This window comes from Camelus dromedarius, chromosome 29 (assembly GCF_036321535.1).
Source record: "Camelus dromedarius isolate mCamDro1 chromosome 29, mCamDro1.pat, whole genome shotgun sequence".
Lineage (NCBI taxonomy): Eukaryota > Metazoa > Chordata > Mammalia > Artiodactyla > Camelidae > Camelus > Camelus dromedarius.
In genome coordinates, this window is record NC_087464.1 from 6,561,463 (window position 1) to 6,573,922 (window position 12,460).

Genomic DNA, 12,460 nt, shown 5'->3' on the forward strand with positions numbered 1-12,460 from the left:
AAATTACTCTGCAGACTAAGAAGCAGAAAGCATCTTCTCACTCCCACCCAATCTCCCGCGTTCCTTCAACAAACTAAGTGCTGTGGTACCCACCGCCCTCCATTCGGCAGAACCTCGGGAGCGCAAAGGGAAACCCTTTGCACTCTTCCACTCCCTTGCTGTGTTCTTGCTCAATAAACTGGGCACATGGTCTTCTCGCACAGTGACCCAGGAACCAAAATTCAGGGCTGGTCCCACATCCCTGCCGGACACCTTCAGCTGACCGGGGTCAGGGTGGGGGGCCGGAGTGTAGCCACAAGCTCAGACCCACTTACGCTGCATCAGCCTGGGTCCTCAGAACCCTCCCTGTGCCCCCTGGGGGCCTCCATCAAGTGCAGTTGAGCCTAAAAGAGGGCCCACCACAGCCTTGGAGGAGACCAGGAGTCCCAGGGAATCACCGTGTGATTTGGGAGGGTGGGGGGCACGTCCCAGGGGCTCAGCCGTGGTGGTCTGTATGTCTGTAACCCTGCTGTAGCATCTACACGGGTTTCATGGCACTCCGGACACCAGCAGGCCGCAGAAGGGATGGCACTGTGGGGCTGGGATGACATTCATCGTGTCAGGGGCTAATTATAGAAGAGCTTAGAGCTTTCGTGAAGTCTTCTTTTGAAATAAAAATAACATTTCCTCAATCAGTTGTCTTCCTTTAAAAGACAAGGAAAGCCACAATGAACTTTTTTTGCTTTTGAAATACCTCCTCTGTTCTGCCTTCTTACAACCCACCACTCACTTCTTCAGTTAGTGAAGGCACAGGATCTTACGCCCTAGACCACATTCACTTGAAATTGAGAATGTTCCAGAGTGAACTGCACGCAGGAGGCCTCCCTGGGAAGGCATTTAGAGAATCTCTCTTTTCAGACTTCATTGTCTGAAGCAGGATAGGCTGATGTTCTTTCATTTTCTTTGGTGTTCTAGAAAGCCTCTGTCTCCAGTCCTTCACATCTAGAACGTTGCACCGCAGCCCTGAGACGTGGAGGGCTCAGCACAGGTGGCACCATCAGCACAACCCATTTTGGAGGAAAAAATCGGTCATATAGTCAATGCGAGATAACACGTGAGAGTCTCCCTTCTCTGAATGCCCACAGCTTTCAGCTTCTGAGGTCTTACCCTCGGCTACAAGTTCTTTTCCAGTTGTGCCATCAGGGTGTCTTATTTCTCTGTAAGTGATTTGTGGGCCTGAGTGTACTCCTGTACCAGGGTGATGCCACCCACAGTTCCTGGCACAGTGGTGGTACTCAAGTCCATTGAATCAGATTCTTGCCCACGCCCGTATGGTTCAGCATGGTAGCAGTTAGCCGCACAGGAGTCTTTAAATTTATCTCAATTAAAATCTAATAAAATCAAAACTTCAGTTCTTCAGTCACACGTGCACATTCCAAGCACACTGAATAGCCACACGTGGCCGGGGGCTGCCATGTTGGATGGTCACACAGGGAGCATCTTCACAGGAAGCTTCACTGGACAGCGCTGGTCGGCACTTAACTGACTTGTCCGTCATCCCAGCCAGACGGGGGGCTTCGTGCAGGCAGGGCTGCGTGTGCCACTCACTGCTGTGTCCCTGGGGCCCTGAGAGTGCTGGTGCCAGGTGGTGCTCACCCAGCTCTTGTTGAAAGAATGAACAGCAACTCTGCCTTATGTAGTGCCCAGTCTTCTACATGGAGTCACAAAATTATTCCATTTTGACCTGGAAGACCTTTTAATAGTCATCTGGTTGAAGCCTCCCACTTCCCAGCTAAGAGAACAGGCCTGGGAAGTTAGGAGCTTTGCCTCGGCTCCCCAAAATAATGCAGGCAAGTCTTTAACAAAAACCATGGCCTCTGTCTTTTTGGGCCATTGCTCTGACCACAGTATCAGACTGCCTTTAGTGTTTACTTTGAGATGGTAGCAAGGAAGGCCTCTTAGAATGATTATTTAGAAGAAGGTGTCCTTAAGCTGACCAAGTTTACCTACCAGCCAGCCATCTAGCGCAGATGCTTTCAGTGTGCAAATCTTAGTAGCATTTCCATGAGTTTTGGGAACAGGATAAAGGTGCCCATGTTCTAAGTGATATTTTACATTGTTTTGGAAGTCTGTCAAATGTCACAGGGCAAGAAGTGAGGTATAAATGTTGAAACAGAAGAGGCAAAATGGTTGTTGTCTGCATAATGTAAGAGAAGCATCTGAAAAGCTATTGGAACCAGTGAGTGTTCATCATGTTACAAATCACAAGAGCAACATACAGTGATCTGCAGTTTTCTTATGCACAAGCAGTAATTAGTTACAGAAGAATGAAAAGCAGGCCTTGTTCAGCAGCCAAAGAAGTGGAATACTCAGGAATGATGCTAATAAGAAAAGTAAGACCTAGTAATGTAAACTACAAAACTTAGCCAAAGGTCATTCAAAAAAGCCTGGAAAGAATGGTCATCATTAAAAAGTCTACGAACGATAAATGCTGGAGAGGGTGTGGAGAAAAGGGAACCTTCCTACACTGTTGGTGGGAATGTAGTTTGGTGCAGCCATTATGGAAAACAGTATAGAGATCCCTCAAAAAACTAAAAATAGACTTATCATATGATCCAGCAATCCCACTCCTGGGCATATATCCAGAGGGAACTTGAATTTGAAAAGATACATGTACCCCAATGTTCACAGCAGCTCTATTTACAATAGCCAAGATATGGAAACAACCTAAATGTCCATGGACAGATGACTGGCTAAAGAAGCTGTGGTATATTTATACAATGGAATACTACTCAGCCATAAAAAAGAGTAAAATAATGCCATTGCAGCAGCATGGATGATCCTTCATTTGGAGATCATCATTCTAAGTGAAGTAAGCCAGAAAGAAAAAGAAAAAGAAAAATACCATCTGATATCACTCATCTGTGAAATCTGAAAAAAGAAAAAAGTAGACACTAATGAACTAATCTACAAAACAGAACAGACTTGCAGACATAGTAAACAATCTTATGGTTACCAGAGGGGAAAAGGAGGGGGAAGAGATGAATTTGGAAGTTCAAGATTTGCAAATATTAACTACCATATATAAAAATTTCTTCTGTACAGCACAGGGAACTATATTCAATATCTTGTAGTAACCTATAATGAAGAAGAATATGAAAACAAATATATGTATGTATGTGTGTGACTGGGATGTTATGCTGTATACCAGAAATTGGCACATTGTAACTGACTATATTTCAATTAAAAAAAAGAAAAAAGAAAAGAAAGCCTGAAAAAATGAAAGTATGCTCTAATGTCCCAGGGTGGCAAGACTCAAAACTTCAGTGGTTCCAGCCTCCCCAGATTAATCAATGTATTCAGTGCAACCCTAAACTAAAAGGAGTTCTTGTGGAACTTGACAAACCCAAATCGTATAGAAGAGTTAAGTTCCCAAAATACCTGAGATAATTCTGGAACAGCAACAACAAAAGACTGAGGAGAGGAAGGAAGGAGAATTGGCTTATTCCATCCACTCATTCAACTTGCCTTGGCAGAGGCAGAGTTTTTTCTTAACACCGTACAACCTTTTCATCTGAATCAGTATTGTCCCCTTGGAAATAGTCACTCACCTTGGGAGTCTCCATCCTTATATTATCAGTGTAGCTATCTATCATTCTAAACTTCTTTGGAATTGCTATCTGGAAACAGCTTCAGACACTCCTTCCCCTCTTCTATAGAATGTTTTCCCAGGTCAGAAATCAGCATGGCTTTATGGATCTTTTCTTCAGTGAAATTTGCACATGTCATTTGACTTCAAATCTGTGGAAGTAACGGCACCCACCGTTTGCGTGCATGGGCTCTGGATGTGCTCAGGGAGTGCTCTGAGCAGTGGGGGCATTGTAGGAGGAGGTGCCACTGGTTTGTTCATGTGCTTGTGTTGGGGACCATCCCGCCATGGAGGCCCTCACGCTAATGAGGCTGTGGGAGGAAGGATGCCAAAGGTAGCCTCCGCTCTGGGTGCTGTGCATGGGCTGTCATGTAGACCTAGGTGCTCCTGCCCTGCTTCTGCTTCACGGCCATTTACTGAGCCCTGCCACGGGTGGCGTGGAGGAGGGCAAGCCCATCTCACTGTGTTGGGACCAGCCTTGTCTCGTGGAAGCAGGACCAGAGCAGCAGGGGCTGGTGAGCCAGTGGGAGCTCTCTGTGCCAGGAGACAGCTTTTCACCGAGATGGCCATAGCTTCAGCCCTGGGGCCTGTGTGCCTCCAGCCTTTACCAACCCTGGGCTGCTGCATGCACAGGGTGCTGAACAAGAGAGTGGCCCCCTGCATTCAAACCTAGATCTGCTGCTGATGGAGAAAAGGAAACAGGAGGCTACGCCACAGGCCACTGTCGTCACTCTCTTCCTGTGAAGGCAGCACACGGTCACCCTGATTACCTTCGCAGATGTCCTGGGTGGGATGACCGCTTGCCAAGAGCGGTTGGGTTTCTAAGGCTTCCATGAAGCGTCTGTTCAGGGGTCCCATCCTCTCAGTCCCTGGGCCATATCTGCCAGAAGAGGTGTGGTCTGTTCAGTTAGCTCATTGCAGAAAAGAAATGGAATTAAAAAAATTTTTTTAAGACTGCTTATTTTTATTTATTTATTTGTAGTTAGCCTTTTTTAAAAAAATGTAAGTATAGTCAATTTATAATGTGTTAGTTTCTGGTGTATAGCATAGTGATTCAGTTATGTGTGTATATATATATATCCCTTTTCATATTCTTTTTCATTATAGGCTATTATAAGGTATTGAATCTAATTCCTTGTGCTGTACAGTAGGGCCTTGTTGTTTGTCTATTTTAAATACAATAGTTAGAATGCTTTTTTTTAAAACTTGAAATTATGTAATGGTAGCTTTTAAAAATATATTTCCCTCCAGTTTTTTTAATATGCCATACTTAAAAAAATAATTTTCTTTTTTAGTATGTAAAGTTTTTTTTTTTAATTCAAGTACAGTCAGTTACAATGTGATTTCTGGTGCACAGCATAACGTCCCAGTCATGTATATACATACATGTATTTGTTTTCATATTCTTTTTTCATTAAAAGTTATTGCAAGATATTGAATATAGTTCCCTGTGCTATACAGAAGTTTGTTTTGATTTATTTTCATATATAGTAGTTAATATTTGCAAATTTCAAACTCCCAAAGTTATCCCGTCCCACCCCCTTTCTCCCCAGTAACTGTAAGATTGTTTACTATGTCTGTGAGTCTGTTTCTGTTTTGTAGATGAGTTCATTAGTGTCTTCTCTTTTCTTTTTTCAGATTCCATGCATGAGTGATATAATATGGCATTTTTCTTTCTTTTTCTGGCTTACTTCACTTAGAATGATGATCTCCAGGTCCATCCATGTTGCTGCAAATAGCATTGTTTTGTTATTTTTTATGGCTGATTAGTATTCCATTGTATAAATATACCACACTTTCTTTACCCAGACAGTACTACAGAGAAATGGAATATAAAACATGTAATAGGGTAGAAACTCTTCAGTTTGCTGTGAGCCTCCGTTCTCTTTTGTGTGAAGTCACTCCACTCCCTGTATTAACTCTGCAGCTCTCTGAGAGCCCCTGAGTTTGCACCTTGGCGGTGACCAGCATATCCTCCCTGGGCCATGTGCTCAGAAGAAGCCCAGTTGTCATCTCTTCCAGACCCCACTCCTTGCCAGGCGCTTTGGTGTCTGTTTTCCCATGTAATCCTCATCTCTACTCCTTTAGAATGTAAAATTCTGTGGAGAAACGGGCCCAACCTTTGCCAACACCTGGAACAGTGTCTGGTCATAGAAAGCATTTGACACATATTTGTTGAATGAATGAATGAGTGAATGACATTAAGTAACAGGATCCCTGCTGAATCAGAGGTGAGGAGCAGAGGCTTGGAAGTGTAACGCTGCTCTCTCAAGAGGCAGAGCTGGAATTCTCATCCAGGTCGGTCTGAGCGCTCTGCCTCTGGATGAGAAGGGGGATTTTGTACCATCCTCTTTGACTGTTTATACATTTTCATCAAAACTATTAGAAAATTGGAGAGTGGCTGGGACTCAGAGGTGGCGGCTGTGTGTGCAGGTGTCGGAGCAGAGTGGGATCTTGGTGATGGGGGCACTTGGGGAGAGAAGGTGCTGAATGAACAAGAGAAGCCTCAGCCATGAGAGGCATGGTGTCTGCTCTTATCCACGTGGCCCGGAAAGATGGTTTTGGAGACTAAGCTGGTGGGTGACCGTAAGCCAACGACTGCAGTTTGACAGCCCCCAAAGGTGCTCATCGAAACAGAGGGAAATGGTGGGGCTGCTCCCTTGCTTGTTCCCTCTGGAGGCTGTGGAGACACAGTGGTGATGTGAAGTGAAGACACTTATGTAAAAATCACAACCCAGTGTCACTGGTGCTGCATTTTGTAGAGTCAGGTTTGTGGAAGAGCATAAAAGTTGAAAAGAGTTCATCAAAATTATCTCCGAAAATTATCACTTAGGAAAGTCCACACCAGACACCTGACACTGTCTCTCTAGGTCTGTCACCCCAACCTTCCCACCATGGTTGGAACTGGCAGCTGTTTTGCTGAGCATCAAATAAAACATAAAATAAACAACAAGTTCTTTCTGTATAGCACAGGGAGCTCTATTCAGTATCTTGCAATAGCCTGTAATGAAAAAGAATATGAAAGCAAATATATGTGTGTGTGTGTGTGTGTGTGTGTGTGTGTGTATAACTGAATCACTATGCTGTACACCAGAAATTAACCGACTATTCTTTAGTTAAAAAAAAGTAAACTTCACATATCAAGACCCTACACCTTATGCCCTTGTTGCATGAAAAATGTATATTGTGAAACACCAGAATCACACTCTGTGTGATGCTGTGTTTACAGAGAGAGGCCCCCAGACCCAGAGAGGCCCCCAGTCCCAGACAGACCCCAGTTCTCTCTCTCTCCTCTCCAGGGTGTACAGTCACATGTGTGCAGGTTTGCGCGCACACACACACACACACACACACACAAGCTCGTTGACCAGACTAGGTGATAAAATCCCCATGCTTTTTTTTTTCTTTTTTCTCTCTTTATCTGTATCTCTCATCCCAGAAGTTGAATTTTTGTTAAATTAAAAGTTGAAAGCCTATTTGAAGTGGGTCGTGTGTGTGTGTGTACATTTCTACACACACACTTGCAATCTCAGGCAAGGCTACTTGCCTATAATCCCATCTATATAAACCCAAGGATGTGAGGGTTTTATACATTTCAGTGCTCTGGTTAGCCAAGAGGGACAATATGTATTGTAACATACTTGTTCATTCTCACCTACTATGATATTATCCATCGTAGCAAAACGCAGTTAACACCAGCACTGTATTGTTATTTACTCATTAGTGATTCAGAATTCCACGGTGTTTTAGGATTATATGTATTGTGATGGTCCTGTGTGTGGTGGAGGTGGAGACCCTCAGTCTACTCTGGTATTTGCAGTGTTGCTGAATCCCTGCAAACTGGGGGGCTCATTTTCCTGTATAAAAATAAAAACAAAAACTTCTCTGGAGTGAGAGAATATATTTTTTTAATTGAAGTATCATCAGTTACCATGTGTCAATTTCTGGTGTGCAGCTTAACGTCCCAGTCGTACATATACATACATATGTTTGTTTTCATATTCTTTTTCGTTAAAGGTTATTACAGGACACTGAATATTCCCTGTGCTATACAGAAAAAATTTGGTTTTTTAATCTATTTTTATATGTAACGGTTAACATTTGCAAATCTCAATGGATTGAGAGGATATTGATGTTATGTTCCCTATAAAGGGGGTTATTGATGGTCGTGACAATGAACCCTATTGTTCAACCTGTATAAATGAGTGGAGCCTGGTGGCCTTAACCCTTATAGATAAAGTCTGAGTAGTTAAAGTTAAGGGCACAGTCTGGTTCTTGGCAAGCAAGAGGTAGTAACAGTAGAGTTTCCCTTCTAGAGGAATGCAGGCGTGTTAATTATTATTATGTTAATTAACAATAACTAACACAAACCTGCCTGTCATTTCCCAGAAACTGCCATAGGCCATTCCTGTTATTACAGAGTCAGTAAACATTTAGTGAAGAGGGACGGGCAGGCAGCGTTGCCCCCAGGCCAGCCCCGACCCCCTCCACTGGAGAGCCTACCCTCATGGGAGCCGTTTCCCGGCTTTTTCATTCCACTCCAAGCATTCGTTTCACAAGTCCAGCCAAGAGTACTTTGAGGGGAGGCAGACCTCGTTCACAAGCCTGACATCAAAACACCAAAGCTTAGAGACAGACAGACAGGCTCAGAGCCAGGTAAAGCTGAAGCTTCCAGAATGACACATGTACCAGGCCCAGAACACTTAGTATCTCCCAGGCCCTCCAGGATTTGGGGTGAAGCTAGGACAGGTTGAGCATCGCCTTTTAGAATCCCCACATGGTATGTGGTGGATTTCTCGAAGCAAATACAGAAGCAATGTGTTCTTTTACTTTAAGATAAAATCTACTCAAGGCCATTAAGTTATGATCGTGTCTGATAAATCTGAACCACATGTGACACGAGGCCATCTGTGTCCTTAATCTAAAAGTCACTTGAAGTTAAAATAACTCCGTGTGCCTAATGCTACTTGTTCGTGTTCTATATAATGTTACCGCAGACGTAAACCTAAAATAACCTGAATTTTTCCGTCAAGCAATCCTTAATTTAAAAGTAGCCTGTACCGTAGTTTATATAGACCTCAAATGATAAGACTCTCACCCCAATGCTAGTTCATCAAACTGTAAATTTATGAGGCACTTAGCATTAGAATTTTTAAAACCAGATCAAACGTGATCCATATCCTGCCGTCTGGAACATTCCTTAGGGAATTTCTTCTCTGGGGGCCAAGCAGAGTGAGTCGCTAATATGACACCCTGCGGGCACACGGTGGTCACAGTCAGGGCACAGTCAGCTTTTCTGAGCACTTTTGTAAACATGGTTTTGTCTCCAGAGAGACCAGGTTCTCTGGCCAGCAGAGTCTGCCACGTGGGCCAGAGAGCCTCTCTGATTTTACAAGCAGCTTGACCACCAGAGAAAAGTTGGACGAGGTCACAGCTGAAACATTCCTCAGTACGTGGCGAGGCCGTTCTGCCAGGGCTTGGCTCTCCTCCGACTGTGGTTTTGCAAACAACAAGGAGCATCTGGTGGCTGCTCAGGACATCCCATCTCGGGACAGTGGGAGGTGGTTGCCATCGTGTTTTGACTCTCTGTGGGACTGAATATCCCAGGATTGGTGACAGCGCAGTTTGACCTGCTCCATGTGCTCTGCTAACACTTTGTCCTTAGAGCCACTTTTCTGATGAGACACTTTATTTCTACGCATAGAGCTGAGTTCCCTGAAAGCCGCCAGAATTTTCAGATTTACCTATTTGAAAACCCTATTTTTTTGTACTAGTGCTTTTTTTTTTTATTGAAGTGTAGTCAGTTTACAATAATGTGTCAATTTCTGGTGTACAGTATCATGTTTCATTTATACACACACACGTATATATTCGTTTTCATATTCTTTTTCATTATAGTTTTATTTACATATATCAAATCAAACCCTAGATCGAATTTAAGGTGACTTTTAATATCCTTTGCTAAATGCAGTTGAAAAAACTATTCAGTTCCCATCTTTTCCAAAACAAAGAGATAGGAAAAGAGCCATAGGTACAGATACAGATACAGATATAAATAATAGGCAGGAAAAGGTAAAAGGCTGAGTAATGGATTTGAAAAACTATTCTTCTTGGTCAGATTTATCTGATAATTTCTTGGTTCTCTATTTAACCCTAATTGGATGGATGCCTGACTTTGACGCGGGAGAGCAAGAGTGAATCTCCCCAGAGATGGTTTCATTGTTCTGTTGAACAAGCTGCCCCCTAGAACTAGCACCCTTATCGTGCATACAGATCCTCCGATTTTGGGATGCTTTCTCCTGCATTAGATAGATAATCCATTCGGTAAACATTTACACAGTGCTTGTGCTGTGCCCGTCTCTGGTGGACAGGCTGGGATGGAAAGCTGCCCTGGGGAACCTGGTGGTTGGACAAGCCCGTGGGAAATCCTGACAGCGAGCATGTTTCAGGGGGTGGTTTGGCCAAAGATGTCTGGACCGAGGGGAAGGGGGGCCACCAACGTGTAGGCAGCGCTGCAGAAGCTTGTTTTTCCTGACAGGATGGTAGGGTAGTCGGTCGGCTGACCAATTAACCAAAAAATTGGTTCAAATAGGGAAATGTAAAAAAATTGTGCTTAGATTCTCAAACATTTTGTTTTAACTTAAGCCATGAAAACGTTCATTTTTTTTTTTTTTCACCAGTTTTGTGGTTGGGGGTGGAAGCCTTTTCTCTGAAGGAGTTTGAATTCCAGCTTCTTTTTTTTTTTTCTTTTCTTTTTTTTTTTTTTTTTTTTAGATTCAGCGGAACTTGAAAGACCCTTGTGAAGCTGTCAAAGAGGGCAGATTTTTAGGATTTTTTTCCCCTCATCTTTTACAGTTGTCTTGCCCACACCCCATTTGGCAGCAGCCTGTTTTAGCTACCAGCTAAAATTGTTGTCATGAAAACAGCTTTACTTTTGTTCTCATGTTTCATCGATTAACACAACGTGTAACCACATGTATTAATTGAAGGAACAAGTATTACTGACAGAAATAGGCTTGAGAAGAAAAACAACTGACCCTTGGGAGGGGTGCCCGCCACTGCTGGGAACGGACGCTTGTGGGCGGTGAGGGCTGGCCCCGCCCGCCAGGAGCAGCAGCCCAGGCGCCAGGCAGTGCTGTACCAGGGGCGGGGTGGCATCGGCTAATCCGACTCCACATGGGGGTCCGGAGTAGCCTGGGGGTGTGCAGGCGGGAACACAGGGGAGTTGATGAAAGATGGTCACAGACCTATGAGGGGAACTAGGGAAATGTAGCGTGTTTAGAACCTCTTTTTTTTTTTTTAGGGTTGTTTTTTTTTTTTTTTTTGGTGTGGGAGGGAGGTAATTAGCTTTATTCATTTGGGGACTGCACCCAGGACCTTTTGCGTGCTAAGCATGCGCTCTACCACTTTGAGCTTTACCCTCCCCCTAGAACCTCTTTCCGTAACTATCTCCATTGGTGTCCGTCTCCTCTCCCAGGCTGACCTGAGGTCAGGGATGGCCTGCTGTGCGCTGCTGTATCTTCCCTTTCCAGTCCATTACCAGCCTTTGGGAAACGTCTCGTAACAATCTTGGAACGAGTGAAAGTGTGTGTGTTTTCCACGGGGCTGTTGATGAAGAGTGGGCCACGCTGGTGCACAGAGACTCTCTCCCCTGAAGATCATGGGTTGGCAGACTGTGGGCCACCTGATCTCGTGTGTTCTGTGTCCCACCCTCCCCCCTAGTGACAGCATGTGTGGGAACTAAGGTCATCGTTCAGCTCACGTTTCATGTCAGCCGCCCACATCTAGGCCAGCATTCCAGGGTCTTTCAGATGCATCTGAGCGGGGAATGTAACAGCTCTGATCTTGGTGGACCCCGGTACTGTGATGTGAAAGCAAAGCCATGACTTATCATGAGTTTTTTCCCAAGTCAAAGCCTTGGTTGGTTCCCACTTGCCCTTTGCACAGTGACTTCTCTCCAGGCAACAGAACGCTTAGATCATTAACACTAGGATATTTTAGATAGAAAATCAAGTCTAATCATCAGAAGAACTATAATATCACAGTTAATACAATTTGTTCATTCGGTTATTATTTATTGGTTTGGCGATGCCATTAGTGTCTGTTGGGTGCTTGATCAGACTCCGTTCACTGAGTAAGCAAGTCAGCACCCTCCCCCTTACTCTCTAAGCTCGTGACTGTTGATCTGCTCTGTGAGAGTAAGCAGAGTGCCAGGTGTCATCTTGCGCCACCTTTTGTATTTAAGACTCGATCGAGGTTAACCTTGTCTGCTAGATCCTGGACCGGGAGATAAGCCTGTAATGTGTGTCCCTCTCCGCCCTCTCCCTCGGGCAGCTTGGGGATGAACCACGACGATGACCACTCCTCCTGCGCCGGCAGGTCCCACATCATGTCGGGAGAGTGGGTGAAAGGCCGGAATCCCAGCGACCTCTCCTGGTCCTCCTGCAGTCGAGAGGACCTCGAAAACTTCCTCAAGTAAGTCCTTGAATCAGTCTGTACCATCAGTAGAAAGTTATGCATTACTTCCGAAAGACAGAGTCATTGGAGTCTTGGCCAGTATGAGCAGGAGTGAACCTCTCAGAAGTCTCAGGACCAGACCTCCTCCCAGGTGCACAGCTGGTGTGATGTTGGGTACCCAGCTGGTGACCATAAATGCTTATCGATTGACATGTCAATGCAGTGACTGTATCTTGAAAGGATTCCATTTCATTTCTCTGCATTATTTTGATGGGGCGTGGATGCCACCTTAGCGGTAACCCTTGGCTTCTGGAGAACAGGGCACTTCCTCTGTGCTCAGTGTGCTTCCCTTGATAGGAGTCCATTTGCTGGGGA

General features: G+C 44.5%; 1 protein-coding gene across 1 annotated transcript in view; it reads left to right on the forward strand.

Annotated features, from left to right (window-relative positions):
• The window catches only part of ADAMTS17 (ADAM metallopeptidase with thrombospondin type 1 motif 17), a 302,517-nt gene that overhangs the window by 156,283 nt on the left and 133,774 nt on the right, over nucleotides 1-12,460 (forward strand). The window contains exon 9 of the mRNA XM_064480528.1: nucleotides 11,963-12,103. Coding sequence (XP_064336598.1) covers nucleotides 11,963-12,103 — 141 coding nt within the window. The remainder of the gene's footprint in view (nucleotides 1-11,962; nucleotides 12,104-12,460) is intronic.